Consider the following 18,676-nt stretch of genomic DNA (forward strand, 5'->3'; position numbering starts at 1 on the left):
ATCTCTTGCAGCCTTGTTTGAAGAGTCAGATTAGAGTTTTCATCTGCTTTGTGTCTGCATTTTTCTGGTGTCTTGTCAAAGTATTTTAGTCCAATTTTCTTTTGTAACACTTTGTGTGGTTAGATCATATTCTCCGCCTCCTTTCCAAAGTTTAAATGAAATGCGGTGACCTGAACTACTGTGAACACATTTTTGTGGCGAGGGAATGGCCTAGGGTACCTTTCCCAGCATCATGGCTTGAGGGCTCCCTCTTGTTACAGTGAAGGGTTCAAAATATGGCTACTTCTCTGTCTTTCAGAGGTAAGTTCGGTTCAGAAAAGTTTTTCTGCTTTATTTCCTACAGGCCTACGGGTCTTGCTTGGCAAGGTGGTATTCTCACCTCAGATGTATTTTGCTGTTGCAGAATTTTCTGGGTTCTTCATCTTGGACCTTCCCCTGCTCCCTACTATTGGTACCTTCCCTTTCCCTTAGCCCTGGTGTTACTTCCCTGGTCTATTAGGTTTCTTAGCCTAGCAGTTTTCTTTTCAGGTAAGGCTTTGTCTTTCTGGAAGGAAATATTTGCTGGATATTTCTGAAATCCTCAGTGCTAGATGACCATGATACTATCTGGTCTCTCAGTACTCCTGTTGCTGGCTTTGCGCTCACCAACTCAGAGCCTCTGATGACTTCTCCCAGTTTTCAGCTTTTCTCAGACCTATTAGTCCTGTTTGGTACAAATAAAACCAAAATAATACCAGAGATAAATGATGGTTTGGGTCAGGGTGGTGGCAATGAAGATGGGGAGAACTGGACAATAGGAGAGAGAATTTGGTGATATAACCAGGAGGAATCACTGATGGCTCTGATGTAGGAGAGAGTCGAGTGTGATTTTAGTGATTTTTGGCTGGAACAATCAAGATGGTGTTGTTATTTGCAGAGATGAGGAAGACTGAGGGAAGAATGACTGGTGACGAGGGATGTAAGTGCCCTTTTGGTGTTCTAGGTGGAAATAACAACAAATGCAGTTGGTTATGAGTCTAGAACTCGGGGGGAAAATCTAGTCTAGAAATAATAGAAATTTAGAAGTCATCAACTGTCTTAGTCAGTTTGGGCTGCTGTAACACGTTACCATAGACTGGGTGGCTCAGCTAGCTCTCTGACCTCTTCTTATAAGGGCACTAAGCCCATTCATGAGGGCTCCACCCTCATGACCTAATTACTTCCCAAAGGTAGGGAGGTACCTGCTCCATATACCATTACATTGGGGATTAGATGTCAACATATGAATCTGGGGGATGACACATTCAGTCCACAAATCAACATACAGGTAAATTTAAAGCCATGAGCCTGGATGAGATCACTTAGGATGTGCGATTAGAAAGAGTGGTGGTCTAGGATTGGCTCCTGATGCAATATACCTGATGCATTCAGAGGCGGGTGGAAGAGGAACCAGTAAATGAGACCATAAGGAGCAGCAGCTATGGAGGTAGGGAAAATCAGGAAAATGTGGTGCTATGGAAGCTGAGAGAGGAATGTTTCAAGGAAGAGGGACTGATTAACCAAATGGAAGCTGCTGAGAGGCTGGACTTGACAACATGGAAGGCATTGGAGACTTTGATCAGAGCAGCCTCAGAGGAATGGTAGGAACAGAAACTAGAATAGGTGGAGGGGAGAATGAGAGGTGTGAGTATAGACAGCTGTTGTAGACAAGTTTGATGTGAAAGAGAAAGGAGATAGCTGAAAGAGGATGTAGGGTGTCAAGGGAGTTTTGTTTTTTTGTTTGTTTGCTTTGTTTTTTGAAGAGGGGAAAGAGAAGCTTGTTTGCATATAAAGGAATAATCCAGTAGAGGAGAGATTCAAGGTGCAGGAGAGAGATGAAGTCCTTGAAAAGGTAAAAGGGTGTAGGATTCAGTGCATGAGGGGAGGGATTTGTGTTTATTAAGAGCAGGGACACTATTATTGTAGAGAAGACAGAGAACAGAATACTTGAGGGAAGCTATAGATCCAGTGGTAGGACAATGAATAAGTCCCCCTCTGAAGGCTTCTGTTTTTCTCACTGGAGTGTGAGGTGAGGTCATCAGCTGAGAGAAAGGGGGCCCTGTATGGCAGGTACCAGGGAGGGGAAGGTTTGAGGAGAGAGGGGAGACTATAAGACATCTCTGAGGGTGGGAAATTTACTAGGGAAACCTGATGGGTTGGAGGTTTGTGGTCATTAGTTTAAAACAAAATGGGTCACCTACCCTCTCTCCCTCCTCCCCTTCCTTCCTTTTTTTATTAATGTATTTTATTTATTTATATTTATTTATTTATTTATTGGCTGCATTGGGTCTTTGTTGCTGTGCACAGGCTTCCTCTAGTTGCAGTGAGCAGGGGCTACTCTTCGTTGCGGTGCGCGGGCTTCTCATTGCGGTGGCTTCTCTTGTTGCAGAGCATGGGCTCTAGGCGCGCAGGCTTCAGTAGCTGTGGCACACGGGCTCAGTAGTTGTGGCTCACGGGCGCTAGAGCGCTGGCTCAGTAGTTGCGGCACACGGGCTTAGTTGCTCCGTGGCATGTGGGATCTTCCCGGACCAGGGCTTGAACCTGTGTCCCCTGCATTGGCAGGCGGATTCTTAACCACTGTGCCACCGGGGAAGCCCTCTTTCCTTTCTTCTTTGCTATTTGGGACCCACTGAGGTAGGAGGCTAGGCAAGGTCGGGACCCAGAAAGGGGTCAGAGCTGAGTACGGCAGCAGCTTAGCAAGGGTGGGGAGACTGGTTACATGCAGAGGGTTGAGTAGGGGAAGGGAATATATATAATTAAAAATAATTTAAGCAAAATAATTTTAAAGTTAATATTACAATAAACATGTAAGCACAACATTGTAGAATGCAAAGAGAATTTTCATATCACGCATTTGTTGTTATCCAAGGCATTTTAGAGGCCAGTCCTTCTAGGTATATTTGATAATGAGGAAAATAAAGTGAATTCCCCAAAGTCACATAACAACTTGATGGCATAGTTGAGTCTAGAATCCTGGGATTCAGATTCCCAGGTCACCACTCTTTCTACAACAAAATAGCAGTGCTCAAACACTTGATATGCTTATCGTAAAAAAGGGGATTATCAGAATGAAAACACTGGTCAGGAAAGAATATTCCAATGTTTTTTTTTTTTTTTGGCCACATCACGCACCATGGGGGATCTTAGTTCCCTGACCAGGGATGGAACCTGTGCCCCCTGCAGTGGAAGCTTGGATTCTTAACCATGGGACTGCCAGGGAAGTCCCTCTAATGGCATTTTCTTATAAATTCCCCAATTTCAACTATTTGGAAAAATTGTGGTCGTTCAGATTTCTGCCCTAAAAAGTGGGTTGATATATGCTCAGTTATTGCTCTTCCAGAAGAAAATCTTCATTGAATAGGAACACATCACTGTGTGTTCAAAAATGTAGAAATTAGAAAACAAAAAAAATTGTAGAAATTAGAACTTTATTATATTATAAACATTTCCAGAATATAAACTGATTTTGTATCAAGACTTCTTGAAACGTTTACAACTGTATGTAACTTAAGCTTATTATAATGTATGTCATTTTCCACTTCCCAATCTAGAAAATATACTGCAAGTTAGATCTAACGAAGGTAAAAAAAAAAATCAATCTAAACTGCTTCACAGAGAAAACTAATATAAAAACACCCACCCCAAACTAAAACCCAATCAAGAAATAGACTCTGTAAAGCCTATTAATCCTCCAATTTAAAATAAATGACCTCCCAAGGGAAAAATACTTCCACCATCATAGCAATTTGATGAATAAAAGCAGAGCCACCCTCATTAAGGGAAATTACGTTATGTATAAGAAAAATGTAGTAATGATTTTAGAAGAGAGGAAAAGTAATTTCCATGTTGGAGAGCAAGTACACTAAATGTTTTCTGTGCACTTAGCCTTTGTACCTGTTCACATGAAAAAAGCGATATGAACATGGACATTGTAAAACCAAGCTCCTCAACTATTTTTTCAGTTTAACCTCAGGAGAACCAATGCAAGAGCTTCAAAATCCAAGGATAGCCTGGTCCCAAAGCACATCCTCTTCTGTCCTTTCTTTCCCTTGTTCCTTTTTCTCTTTTCTACGCTTACGTTCCTCTTTCTTAGAGGCTACATCTCGGCTTTTTTTGTCCTTTCGGTTCTTAAGCTTTTCTGTACTGACTCTGACTGTTTCCACCTCTGTTTTGTTTCTTTGGATGCTCTTGTGTTTGTCTAAATCTATCTCCTCATAAGCTTTCTTCCTCTTATGCTTGGGCCGCTCCTCTTCTGGTTTTTCCCGGCCTTCCTCTGGGTGTCTTTTTCTCTTCTGATGTATCTGTTTATAACTAGCTTGATGGGCACTGGTACTGTTTTCTAAGGAGAGGTGCCTGTAAACTCCAGATTCTACACTGTATGAGCTACAGTTATACTCTTGTTGACTAAAGTTCAGGGCTACTGGTTTTCCTGAGAAACAGTCCCTGGTGAATTGACAGTAGCTCAGGGAGTCTAGTCTCAGCCTGCTGTCATGAGCTGGTAGCCACTGAGATAACCGCTTCTCCATTGCTTGTGAAATATTGCATGGTCTTCGGTAGGTCTGGACGGGTTCATAAGGGAGTCTTTGATCAAACATTCTACACCTGGGTCTAGAATCAATCTCATCTTTGTATCCACAGGTTTCCAAATAATCCTCTCTCTTCTTTGTGAAACAAGTCTTTGGCTCTAAGCCTCTGGCTTTCTGCACTTTGATATAATCTTCAAGTTCATCTCGAAAAGAGTCAGATGTCTTCTTTGAATGCTTCATTAGGTTGACAAGGGATTCTCTGTAGAGAAGATGGGAGAAAATTCTTCTTACTATATTATTTTATGCTGAATATTTCCTTTACTCTTGAAAAGAGTCTCAAAAAACAAAATAAAGAAGCCCAAACAAATTAAAACCTACTTTGGCATGAAGGTTAAACATCATGACATTAAATGCCAAAAAGGAGCATCAGAAAGGTCAAATATTGTCTAGGCCACTCACAAATAATTTTATCTTTCTCAGAAGTGGGATGAAGAGGGTAGAAAGGAGCTGACATATAGAATTCTTTTGTAAGGCTAAAAACGTAAGGAATGTAGGGATTAACGACTTACACATCCATGGTGACTGGCCTGATCTGAATGTTCAAACAATTTCTAAAGCTCAGATTAGTCAATTTTTTGTATACTGTTGTCTAAGAAAAGTAATAAACCATAGAGAAGTAATTTGATCTTTAAAATCTTCTGTTTACTCAAACAAAATAAAATGAACACATATACTCACCTGACTAGAGTACTGTAAGACTTCTTAATAATAAAAGGATGTTTGTAAAATGGTTTGGGAATGCTGGAAATTAGAAATTCAGCTATGAGACAAAACTAATCATAGGTATAGGGCATGAGGAAAGACTAGGGAAAAGAGTTGCGTATCTTCTGAACAGGGTCTTGGATTTCATTCCGTTACTTCTGATTGGTGAAAAAAGCATTCTAGAATGCCTTCTGGTTTGTTCTCTATTAAAGCGCTGGTGGGAGGGTTAAGGAAGGAAATGGAGGTGACAGCTGAGAGGGGCTAGGATTTATGTAGAGAAAAGTTTCAAAAGAAATGTAAAGCAGATAATGCTAGTCTTTGCTTATTTAAATTTCTTTTGGGGGGTGGGGGCAGTACAACTACTATTTCTCTTTCTCTCCCCCCAACTCAAATCCTGCGTTACAAATCTAGCAGAAAAGTTACTCACTATGAGATGATAATGCGCTAGATATTTTTGTGTTATACTTTATTTCCAAAAATTAGGAGGCAGCGTAACCCACGTAGAAACAAACATTTCTTTCCATTAACAGAACAAGTCTGAGAGCAATCTAGAGTCACTAATGATCAGCTAGCTTTACTGGCAATTTGAGATTAAAAAGAAAGTCTAAATGAAGCCTAATTTGGTGAGTCAGAAAATTTAGCTCTTATTCAACTCAAACAGTATAAAAATTCTGACTAGAGCAAAATAATGTAACAAATAATTGATTAAATATGGGTAAAAAAATTTGAACAGACACTTCAGAAAAGAATATACACAAATGGACAATAAACAAATGAAAGATGCTCAATGTCATTCGTCATCAAGTAAACGTCAATTAAAAACACAAAAAGGTACTACCTCACCGTCACTAGAATGACTGAAATTAAAGAGACTGGTGAGGAGGTGGGACAATTGGAATTCTCATACATTGCTGGTAGGGATGTAAAATGACACAACTACTTGGAAAACAGTCTGGTAGTTTCGGAGGAAGTTAAACATACACCTAACATACGATCCAGTTATTCCACTCCTAGATATTTATCCAAAAGAAAAGGAAGTATATGTCCACATAAAGACTTATACATGAATGTTCATAGCAGTGTTATTTGTAATAGCCCTGGAAAGGAAAAAAAAAAAAAGCCAAATATTGATCAACAGGTGAACGCATAAATCAAATAGTGGTATATCTATAGAATGGAATCAATGATAAAAAGGAATAGATTTTTGATACACTTGAAATAGATGAATCTCAAAATAATCATGCTGAATGAAAGAAGCCTGACAAAAGAGTACATAATATATGATTCCATATATATAAAACTCTTGAAAATGCAAACTAATCTGTAGTAACACAGTGGTTGCTTGGGGATGAGGCAGGAAAAAGTAGGAGGGAGCGATTATAAGTGGCATTTTTGTGGGTATGGATATGTTTACTATCTTAATTGTGGTGATCATTTTATGGATATATACACCTTTCAAGACCTATCAAATTGTATACCTGGAATACATACAGTTTACTGTATGTCAACTATACCTCAATAAAACTGTTAAAAGTCACTAATAAGATTAAAAAGATGTTGATAATTGTTAAAACTGGATGGTGGGTACGTGAGCGTTCATAATACTGTTTTCTCTCCTTATATGTTTAAATATGTTTTATAATAAAAAGATTTCACTTCATAGCCGCTAGGATGGCTGTAATCAAAAAGACAGATAGGTGCCACTTGTTGAGACACAGATCAAGAAAGAGCCCCTGTAGCAATCATCTATCCTATAAGCTTATAGCCTCATCCACCAGAGGGCAGACAGCAGAAGCAAGAAAAACTACGATTCTGCAGCCTGTGGAAGGAAAACCACATTCACAGAAAGATAGACAAAATGAAAAGGCAGAGGACATTGTACCAGATGAGGGAACAAGGTAAAACCCCAGAAAAACAACTAAATGAAGTGGAGATAGGCAACCTTCCAGAAAAAGAATTCAGAATAATGATAGTGAAGATGATCCAGGACCTCGGAAAAAGAATGGAGGCAAAGATCGAGAAGATGCAAGAAATGTTTAACAAAGACCTAGAAGAATTAAAGAACAAACACCTAGAAGAATTAAAGAACAAACAAACAGAGATGAACAATACAATAACTGAAATGAAAAATACACTAGGGGCTTCCCTGGTGGTGCAGTGGTTGAGAGTCTGCCTGCCAATGCAGGGGACGCGGGTTCGAGCCCTGGTCTGGGAGGATCCCACATGCCGCGGAGCAGCTGGGCCCGTGCGCCACAATTACTGAGCCTGCGCGTCTGGAGCCTGTGCTCCGCAGCAAGAGAGGCCGCGATAGTGAGAGGCCCGCGCACCGCGATGAAGAGTGGCCCCCGCTCACCGCAACTAGAGAAAGCCCTCGCACAGAAACGAAGACCCAACACAGCCAAAAATAAATAAATAAATAAATTTAAAAATACACTAGAAGGAATCAATAGCAGAATAACTGAGGCAGAAGAACGGATAAGTGACCTGGAAGACAGAATGGTGGAAATCACTGCCACAGAACAGAATAAAGAAAAAAGAATGAAAAGAAATGAAGACAGCCTAAGAGACCTCTGGGACAACATTGAACGGAACAACGTTTGCATTATAGGGGTCCCAGAAGGAGAAGAGAGAAAGAAAGGACCCAAGAAAATACTTGAAGAGATTATAGTTGAAAACTTCCCTAACACGGGTAAGGAAACAGCCACCCAAGTCCAGGAAGCGCAGAGAGTCCCAGGCAGGATAAACCCAAAGAGAAACATGCTGAGACACACAGTATTCAAATTGACAAAAATTAAAGACAAAGAAAAATTATTGAAAGCAACAAGGGAAAAATGACAAATAACATACGAGGGAACTCCCATAAGGTTAACAGCTGATTTCTCAGCAGAAACTCTACAAGCCAGAAGGAAGTGGCATGATATACTGAAAGTGATGAAAGGGAAGAACCTACAACCAAGATTACTCTACCCAGCAAGGATCTCATTCAGATTTGATGGAGAAATCAAAAGCTTTACAGACAAGCAAAAGCTAAGAGAATTCAGCACCACCAAACCAGCTCTACAACAAATGATAAAGGAACTTCTCTAAGTGGGAAACACAAGAGAAGAGAAGGACCTACAAAAGCAAACCCATAACAATTAAGAAAATGGTAATAGGAACATACATATCGATAATTACCTTAAACGTGAATGGATTAAATGCTCCAACAAAAAGACACAGGCTCGCTGAATGGATACAAAAACAAGACCCATATATATGCTATCTACAAGAGACCCACTTCAGACCTAGGGACACATACAGATTGAAAGTGAGGGGATGGAAAAAGATATTCCATGCAAATGGAAATCAAAAGAAAGCTGGAGTAGCAATACTCATATCAGATAAAATAGACTTTAAAATAAAGAATGTTACAAGAGACAAGGAAGGACACTACATAATGATCAAGGCATCAATCCAAGAAGAAGATATAACAATTATAAATATATATGCACCCAACATAGGAGCACCTCAATACATAAGGCAACTGCTAACAGCTATAAAAGAGGAAATTGGGGCTTCCCTGGTGGCACAGTGGTTGAGAATCTGCCTGCCAATGCAGGGGACACGGGTTCGAGCCCTGGTCTGGGAAGATCCCACATGCCGTGGAGCAACTAGGCCTGTGAGCCACAACTACTGAGCCTGCGCGTCTGGAGCCTGTGCTCCGCAACAAGAGAGGCCGTGACAGTGAGAGGCCCGTGCACCGCGATGAAGAGTGGCCCCCGCTCGCCGCAACTAGAGGAAGCCCTCGCACAGAAACGAAGACCCAACACAGCCAAAAATAAATAAATAAATAAATAAATTTAAAAAAAAAGAGGAAATTGACAGTAACACAACAATAATGGTGGACTTTAACACCTCACTTACACCAATGGACAGATCATCCAGACAGAAAATTAATAAGGAAACACAAGCTTTAAATGACACAATAGACCAGATAGATTTAATTGATATTTATAGGACATTCCATCCAAAAACAGCAGATTACACTTTCTTCTCAAGTGCGCACGGATCATTCTCCAGGATAGATCACATCTTCGGTCACAAATCAAGCCTCAGTAAATTTAAGAAAATTGAAATCATATCAAGCATCTTTTCTGACCACAATGTTATGAGATTAGAAATCAATTACAGGGGGAAAAAAACGTAAAAAACACAAACACATGGAGGCTAAACAATACGTTACTAAATAACCAAGAGATCACTGAAGAAATCAAAGAGGAAATCAAAAACTACCTAGAGACAAATGACAATGAAAACATGACGATCCAAAACCTATGGGATGCAGCAAAAGCAGTTCTAAGAGGGAAGTTTATAGCAATACAAGCCTACCTCAAGAAACAATAAAAATCTCAAGTAAACAATCTAACCTTACACCTAAAGGAACTAGAGAAAGAAGAACAAACAAAACCCGAAGTTAGTAGAAGGAAAGAAATCATAAAGATCAGAGCAGAAATGAATGAAATAGAAACAAAGAAAACAATAGCAAAGATCCATAAAACAAAAAGCTGGTTCTTTGAGAAGATAAACAAAATTGATAAACCATTAGCCAGACTCATCAAGAAAAAGAGGGAGAGGACTCAAATCAATGAAATTAGAAATGAAAAAGGAGAAGTTCCAACAGACACTGCAGAAATACAAAGCATCCTAAGAGACTACTACAAACAACTCTATGCCAATAAAATGGACAATCTGGAAGAAATGGACACATTCTTAGAAAGGTATAACCTTCCAAAACTGAACAAGGAAGAAATAGAAAATATGAACAGACCAATCACAAGTAATGAAATTGAAACTGTGATTAAAAATCTTCCAACAAACAAAAGTCCAGGACCAGATGGCTTCACAGGTGAATTCTATCAAACATTTAGAGAAGAGCTAACACCCATCCTTCTCAAACTCTTCCAAAAAATTGCAGAGGAAGGAAAACTCCCAAATTCATTCTATGAGGCCACCATCACCCTGATACCAAAACCAGACAAAGATACTACAAAAAAAGAAAATTACAAACTAATATCACTGATGAATATAGATGCAAAAATCCTCAACAAAATACTAGCAAACGGGATCCAACAACACATTAAAAGGATCATACACCATGATCAAGTGGGATTTATCCCAGGGATGCAAGGATTCTTCAATATACGCAAATCAATCAATGTGATACATCACATTAACAAATTGAAGAAGAAAAACCATATGATCATCTCAATAGATCAGAAAAAGCTTTTGACAAAATTCAACACCCATTTATGATAAAAACTCTCCAGAGAGTGGGCATAGAGGGAACCTACCTCAACATAATAAAGGCCATATATGACAAACCCACAGCAACATCATTCTCAATGGTGAAAAACTAAAAGCATTTCCTCTAAGATCAGGAACAAGACAAGGATGTCCACTCTTGCCACTATTATTCAACATAGCTTTGCAAGTCCTAGCCACGGCAATCAGAGAAGAAAAAGAAATAAAAGGAATACAAATTGCAAAAGAAGAAGTAAAACTGTCACTGCCTGCAGATGACATGACACTATACACAGAGCATCCTAAAGATGCCACCAAAAAACTACTAGAGCTAATCAATGAATTTGGTAAAGTTGCAGATACAAAATTAATGCACAGAAATCTCTTGCATTCCTATACACTAACAATGAAAGATCAGAAAGAGAAATTAAGGAAACACCCCCATTTACCACTGCAACAAAAAGAATAAAATACCTAGGAATAAACCTACTTAGGGAGACAAAAGACCTGTATGCAGAAAAGTATAAGACACTGGTGAAAGAAATTCAAGACGATACCAACAGATGGAGAGATATACCATGTTCTTGGATTGGAAGAATCAATATTGTGAAAATGACTATACTACCCAAAGCAATCTACAGATTCAATGCAATCCCTATCAAATTACCAATGGCATTTTTTACAGAACTAGAACAAAAAATCTTAAAATTTGTATGGAGACACAAAAGGCCCTGAATAGCCAAAGCAGTCTTGAGGGAAAAAAACGGAGCTGGAGGAATCAAACTCCCTGACTTCAGACTATACTACAAAGCTACAGTAATCAAGACAATATGGTACTGGCACAAAAACAGAAATATAGATCATGGAAAAGGATAGAAAGCCCAGAGATAAACCCACGCACCTATGGTCAACTAATCTATGACAAAGGAGGCAAGGATATACAATGGAGAAAAGAGAGTCTCTTCAGTAAGTGGTGCTGTGAAAACTGGATAGCTAGCTACATGTAAAAGAATGCGATTAGAACACTCCCTAACACCATACACAAAAATAAACTCAAAATGGATTAGAGACCTAAATGTAAGACCAGACAGTATAAAACTCTAAGAGGAAAACATAGGAAGAACACTCTTTGACATACATCACAGCAGGATCTTTTTTGATCCACCTCCTAGAGTAACGGAAATAAAAACAAAAATAAACAAATGGGACCTAATGAAACTTAAAAGCTTTTGCACAGCAAACGAAACTACAAACAAGACGAAAAGACAACCCTCAGAATGGGAGAAAATATTTGCCAACGAATCAACGGACAAAGGATTAATCTCCAAAATATATAAACAGCTCATGCAGCTCAATATTAACAAAAACAAACAACCCAATCAAAAAATGGGCAGAAGACCTAAATAGACATTTCTCCAAAGAAGACATACAGATGGCCAAGAAGCACATGAAAAGCTGCTCAACATCACTAATTATTAGAGAAATGCAAATCAAAACTACAATGAGGTATCACCTCACACCAGTTAGAATGGGCATCATAAGAACATCTACAAACAACAAATGCTGGAGAGGGTGTGGAGAAAAGGAAACCCTCTTGCACTGTTGGTGGGAATGTAAATTGATAGAGCCACTATGGAGAACAGTATGGAGGTTCCTTAAAAACTAAAAATAGAATTACCATATGATCCAGCAATCCCACTACTGGGCATATATCCAGAGAAAATCATTATTCAAAAAGACACATGCACCCCAATGTTCATTGCAGCACTATTTACAATAGCCAGGTCACGGAAGCAACCTAAATGCCCATCGACAGACGAATGGATAAAGAAGACGTGGTACATATATACAATGGAGTATTACTCAGCCATAAAAAGGAACTAAAGTGGGTCATTTGCAGAGACATGGATGGATCTAGAGACTGTCATACAGAGTGAAGTAAGTCAGAAAGAGAAAAACAAATATCGTATATTAACGCATGTATGTGGAACCTAGAAAAATGGTACAGATGAACCTGTTTGCAGGGCAGAAATACAGATGCAGATGTAGAGAACAAACATATGGACACCAAGGGGGGGAAAGTGGTGGTGGGGTGTGGTGTGAGGAATTGGGAGATTGGGATTGACATATATACACTAATATGTATAAAATGGATAACTCAAAAGAACCTGCTGTATAAAAAAATACAAAAAAAAAAAGACATAATAGTAAGTGTTGACAAAAAGGAGGAAAAACTGGAAACTTCATTCATTCTTGGTGCGAATATAAAATGTGCAGCTACTTTGGAAAACAGTTTGGCCGTTCCTCAAAGTGTGAAGCATAGAGTTACCACATAACCCCAGCAATTTCACTCTTAGGTTTCAACGCAAGAGGACTGAAAATCTATGTCCACACAAAAACTTGTACAAAAATGTTCACAGCAGCACTATTCCTAACAGCTAAATGCAGAAATGACTCAGTGATCATCAACTGATGAATGGATAAATAAAATGTGGCAATTCACACAATGGAATATTATTCAGCAATAAAAAGGAATGAAATACTAATAAATGGTACAACGTGGATGAACCTTGAAGACATGCAGAGTGAAAGAAGCCAATCCCAAAAGATCACAGATGGTGCAGAGATCAATGAAGAGGTGAATGGAACCTTACCCTTATCAGGTTGAGAACTTGGTGGAGAAATTTGATCATATTCATCCATTAATTGCTTCAGTTTTTTAGCATGAACTTTCCCCAAATAGTGAGACTGTGCAACAACTGAGGAGCTAAAAACCATGATGCAGAGATTAAAAAATCTATTTTTTGTCCAATACTCCACTCCCATTCACCTGAAACCAAGCACAAGCTTGTTATAACAATTAAATAATTCAAAGTTTAGAATTACATCAACATAGATCAATCATCTGAAAACTCATACAATGCATCTTCAATTTCTTATTTTGCTTCCTGTAAATCTGAAAGTAAAGCTAACTTTTTGAGTATGTATTTTACCCTTGAAAAATAAATAATATTGTTTATTTTAGAGAAAGTGATCCAAAATTTACACCTCTGAATTTGAAGATAGCACTCATGAGTTTTAATATATTTAGTCTGAACTAACACTTTTAGAGTTTTGCTTGCTTTCAAGTCAAAGTATCAGCTTCAGTATAAAAAATACTAACAATTTTGAAGCCCTTTATTTTCAACCTACCTCATAACGTGAAACCCACTGCAATTCAAATTATGGCACTATTCCTTATAAGCCTTTTACAAAAGGTATCTGTAAAAAGTTCAGTCTTTGCTCATTCAACGTGGTATCTATAAATAAAATAAAGGGAGGTAACACATTTAGGGTAATATTTTCAATCTTCACCTGGATATCATTTCATATACCATCTCAAATTTTAATTTCCTAAGTGCTTGCAAGGCTAAAGTACTGGCTTTTTGCTTATTAGAATGACAATTTTAGTATAAAAACATTTAGTAAGCCTCTGATATTTACTATGGTAATATATTTTTTAGTCCAGAAAATACCATTCTGAAGGAGAAGTTATTAGGGCACCAGTAGAACTCTGGACTTTATGGAGATGATCTGGGGCATCCAGCCTTAGTACTTCGTGTCTTATAGCAGATATGTTACTGACTTCTACTGACATTTGTAATTGCTAAAATCCCAGAGGTAGCATCTCTCTCCCCACATTGGCTGTCTTCTCACATCTGGTACTTAATGTAAGTACCAGAGCGAGTGGGGGCTACTCTTCCTTGCAGTGTGCAGGCTTCTCTTGTTGCAGAGCACGGGCTCTAGGCACGCGGGTTCAGTAGTTGTGGCATGCGGGCTCTGTAGTTGTGGCTCGTGAGCTCTAGAGTGCAGGCTCAGTAGTTGTGGCGCAGGGGCTTATTTGCTCCGCGGCATGTGGGATCTTCCCGGACCAGGGATCAAACCCGTGTCCCCTGCATTGGCAGGCAGAGTCTTAACCACTGCGCCACCAGGGAAGCCCTTTGGCTTGTTCCTTGTCCGCAGAGGTCCATACTTTACTTTCCCGGAGGAGCCAGCTAAGTCACTGAGTGCCCCTGCATCCATCGCTGGGGGGGGGGGGGGGGGGCGCCGGGATGGGGTGGCGGGCGGTGATAGTGGCAGGCAATAGCCTAGAGTGCACTCCCCCCCACCCCCAATGGCTAGTGCTGTGGCCTGGGGCATGCACCTGGTAGCTTGGCCTCTGCTGCCTCATCCTTCCAGTGCTTTCACAGCCTCCCTCTGGCATTCCAGATTTGAGGACTGCTTACAAAGCACTAAAACTGTGTACCCCAGCCTGAGGACGGCCACCATTCCAGCCTGCAGAGGTTGGTTCTTTTTATTATTGAGTATTTATGCTGTGCCAGGAACTTCACATATATTTCCTTATTTAATCCTTAAAAGAGCCCTCCAAGGGTAATTGTTTTATCTCCACATCACAGGTGAAAAAACTGAGAGTCAGATTAAGAAACTCACCTAAAGTCATGCAGTATATAGATTTTGCTGCATTGTAAACCACCACAAAACTTATGATTTAAAACAGCAAACATTTATTTCTCACAATTTTGTGAGTTGGCTGGGCTGGCTCAGTGCGGGCTGGGTGGCCAAGGTGCCTTGTATCTGGTGAGGAGGAAGAGAGTTCAATGGCAGCTGGGTGGTGCAGACATAGCCCCAAGTCTCTCATTATTCAGTAGGGCTTGTATGAGGTGGCTGAGCTCCAAAAGCGGCACGAGGGCAAGCACAGGCACTTTCTAAATCCAGCTCGCATCTCATTTGCTGTTCTCCCATTGGCCAAAGCAGGTCACATGGCCAAGCCCAGCCGTATTGGATGGGAAACAAGGGATGGCTACAGGGAGGGGAAATTATCGCTGACATTTTCCCCGACAAAGAATCTACCACGCACAGCTTGTAAGTGCACAACTGAAATTCAAAGCCAAAGTTGTCAGAGTTGAAAGTTCAACTGTCTTGGAGTCTGAGAATTCCGAACACCCCATGCATCGCCCAAAGTCAGCAGCCTATTGCCTGCGCACATGCAACTGTTTTGCAAATGTGTATACATATTGTTGTCATTAATAAACACAAATTATAGAGTTTTAAATGTTTGTGCTGCTTCATTGATTCTTCTTCTTTAGAGACTCCCAGTATATTTGGATCTCCTTTGCTCATCTTTTATCTTTACCATCTTCTTGCAAGGTGTAAATTTACTTTTGTTGGATTATCTTCATTACTCTTTCTTATCGTTTATTTCCCTGTTCTTTCTATGATGTCTATACTCTCTTGTATTCCTTTTATTTCTGAAATGATTTTTTTTCTTTTACTAATTTTTTCCTGTGTCTGTCAAGGTCATTGTTTAGTAACCATGCCTGGCTCAAATTTGATGCTCAATGAATATATTTGACTAAAAAATACAATTACTTTTTCTTTACTGCATTATATTTTATTTTTCTTGGAATTAATTGTTATCTTTTTCAGTTGCATAGTTGTCTGGCCATTTTATTTTAGAGTTCTTTTTCCACTTTATGTGCTTTTCTTAAAGCTTTAATTGCTTTCTTGATCTCTTGCAGCCTTGTTTGAAGAGTCAGAGTTTTCATCTGCTTTGTGTCTGCATTTTTCTGGTGTCTTGCCAAAGTATTTTAGTCCAATTTTCTTTTGTAACACTTTGTGTGGCTAGATCATATTCTTCTCCTCCTTCCCAAAGTTTAAATGAAATGTGGTGACCTGAACTACTGTGAACACATTTTTGTGGAGAGGGAATGGCCTAGGATAGCTTTCCCAGCATCATGGCTTGAGGGCTCCCTCTTGTTACAGTGAAGGGCTCAAAATATGGCTACTTCTCTGCCTTTCAGAGGTAAGTTCGGTTCAGAAAAGTTTTTCTGCTTTATTTCCTACAGGCCTACGGGTCTTGCTTGGCAAGGTGGTATTCTCACCTCAGATGTATTTTGCTATTGCAGAATTTTCTGGGTTCTACACCTGGGACCTTCCCCTGCTCCCTACTATTGGTACCTTCTCTTTCCCTTACCCATGGTGTTACTTCCCTGATCTATTAGGTTTCTTAGCCTAGCAGTTTTCTTTTCAGGTAAGGCTTTGTCTTTCTGGAAGGAAATATTTGCTGGATATTTCTGAAATCCTCAGTGCTAGATGACCATGATACTATCTGGTCTCTCAGTACTCCTGTTGCTGGCTTTGTGCTCACCAACTCAGAGCCTCTGATGACTTCTCCCAGTTTTCAGCTTTTCTCAGACCTATTAGTCCTGTTTGGTACAAATAAAACCAAAATAATACCAGAGATAAATGATGGTTTGGGTCAGGGTGGTGGCAATGAAGATGGGGAGAACTGGACAATAGGAGAGAGAATTTGGTGATATAACCAGGAGGAATCACTGATGGCTCTGATGTAGGAGAGAGTCGAGTGTGATTTTAGTGATTTTTGGCTGGAACAATCAAGATGGTGTTGTTATTTGCAGAGATGAGGAAGACTGAGGGAAGAATGACTGGTGACGAGGGATGTAAGTGCCCTTTTGGTGTTCTAGGTGGAAATAACAACAAATGCAGTTGGTTATGAGTCTAGAACTCGGGGGGAAAATCTAGTCTAGAAATAATAGAAATGTAGAGGTCATCAACTGTCTTAGTCAGTTTGGGCTGCTGTAACACGTTACCATAGACTGGGTGGCTCAGCTAGCTCTCTGACCTCTTCTTATAAGGGCACTAAGCCCATTCATGAGGGCTCCACCCTCATGACCTAATTACTTCCCAAAGGTAGGGAGGTACCTGCTCCATATACCATTACATTGGGGATTAGATGTCAACATATGAATCTGGGGGATGACACATTCAGTCCACAAATCAACATACAGGTAAATTTAAAGCCATGAGCCTGGATGAGATCACTTAGGATGTGCGATTAGAAAGAGTGGTGGTCTAGGATTGGCTCCTGATGCAATATACCTGATGCATTCAGAGGCGGGTGGAAGAGGAACCAGTAAATGAGACCATAAGGAGCAGCAGCTATGGAGGTAGGGAAAATCAGGAAAATGTGGTGCTATGGAAGCTGAGAGAGGAATGTTTCAAGGAAGAGGGACTGATTAACCAAATGGAAGCTGCTGAGAGGCTGGACTTGACAACATGGAAGGCATTGGAGACTTTGATCAGAGCAGCCTCAGAGGAATGGTAGGAACAGAAACTAGAATAGGTGGAGGGGAGAATGAGAGGTGTGAGTATAGACAGCTGTTGTAGACAAGTTTGATGTGAAAGAGAAAGGAGATAGCTGAAAGAGGATGTAGGGTGTCAAGGGAGTTTTGTTTTTTTGTTTGTTTGCTTTGTTTTTTGAAGAGGGGAAAGAGAAGCTTGTTTGCATATAAAGGAATAATCCAGTAGAGGAGAGATTCAAGGTGCAGGAGAGAGATGAAGTCCTTGAAAAGGTAAAAGGGTGTAGGATTCAGTGCATGAGGGGAGGGATTTGTGTTTATTAAGAGCAGGGACACTATTATTGTAGAGAAGACAGAGAACAGAATACTTGAGGGAAGCTTATAGATCCAGTGGTAGGACAATGAATAAGTCCCCCTCTGAAGGCTTCTGTTTTTCTCACTGGAGTGTGAGGTGAGGTCATCAGCTGAGAGAAAGGGGGCCCTGTATGGCAGGTACCAGGGAGGGGAAGGTTTGAGGAGAGAGGGGAGACTATAAGACATCTCTGAGGGTGGGAAATTTACTAGGGAAACCTGATGGGTTGGAGGTTTGTGGTCATTAGTTTAAAACAAAATGGGTCACCTACCCTCTCTCCCTCCTCCCCTTCCTTCCTTTTTTTTTTTAAATGTATTTTCTTTCTTTCTTTCTTTATATTTATTTATTTATTGGCTGCACTGGGTCTTTGTTTTTGCACGCGGGCTTTCTCTAGTTGCAGTGAGCAGGGGCTACTCTTCGTTGCGGTGCGCGGGCTTCTCATTGCGGTGGCTTCTCTTGTTGCAGAGCATGGGCTCTAGGTGTGCAGGCTTCAGTAGTTGTGGCACGCGGGCTCAGTAGTTGTGGCTCATGGGTGCTAAAGCACAGGCTCAGTAGTTGCGGCGCACGGGTTTAGTTGCTCCATGGCATGTGGGATCTTC

At 40.1% G+C, this 18,676-nt stretch overlaps 1 protein-coding gene across 1 annotated transcript; it reads right to left on the reverse strand.

Moving 5' to 3' along the window:
* Positions 1-3,988: 3,988 nt before the first annotated feature.
* Positions 3,989-13,881, reverse strand: LOC133104812 (lysine-rich coiled-coil protein 1-like). Its single transcript, XM_061210641.1, has 3 exons — positions 13,779-13,881; positions 13,241-13,416; positions 3,989-4,803 (listed from the first exon to the last, which is right to left on the reverse strand). The coding sequence occupies exon 3, from the start codon at positions 4,782-4,784 to the stop codon at positions 4,011-4,013; it is 774 nt and encodes a 257-aa protein (XP_061066624.1). The 5' UTR covers positions 4,785-4,803; positions 13,241-13,416; positions 13,779-13,881; the 3' UTR covers positions 3,989-4,010.
* Positions 13,882-18,676: the final 4,795 nt, after the last annotated feature.

The sequence above is a fragment of the Eubalaena glacialis genome, chromosome 14 (assembly GCF_028564815.1).
Source record: "Eubalaena glacialis isolate mEubGla1 chromosome 14, mEubGla1.1.hap2.+ XY, whole genome shotgun sequence".
NCBI lineage: Eukaryota > Metazoa > Chordata > Mammalia > Artiodactyla > Balaenidae > Eubalaena > Eubalaena glacialis.

Bases quoted from the DNA above. Each gene is read 5' to 3' on its own strand.
- LOC133104812 (XM_061210641.1), bottom strand. From the start codon at position 4,784: ATGAAGCATTCAAAGAAGACATCTGACTCTTTTCGAGATGAACTTGAA.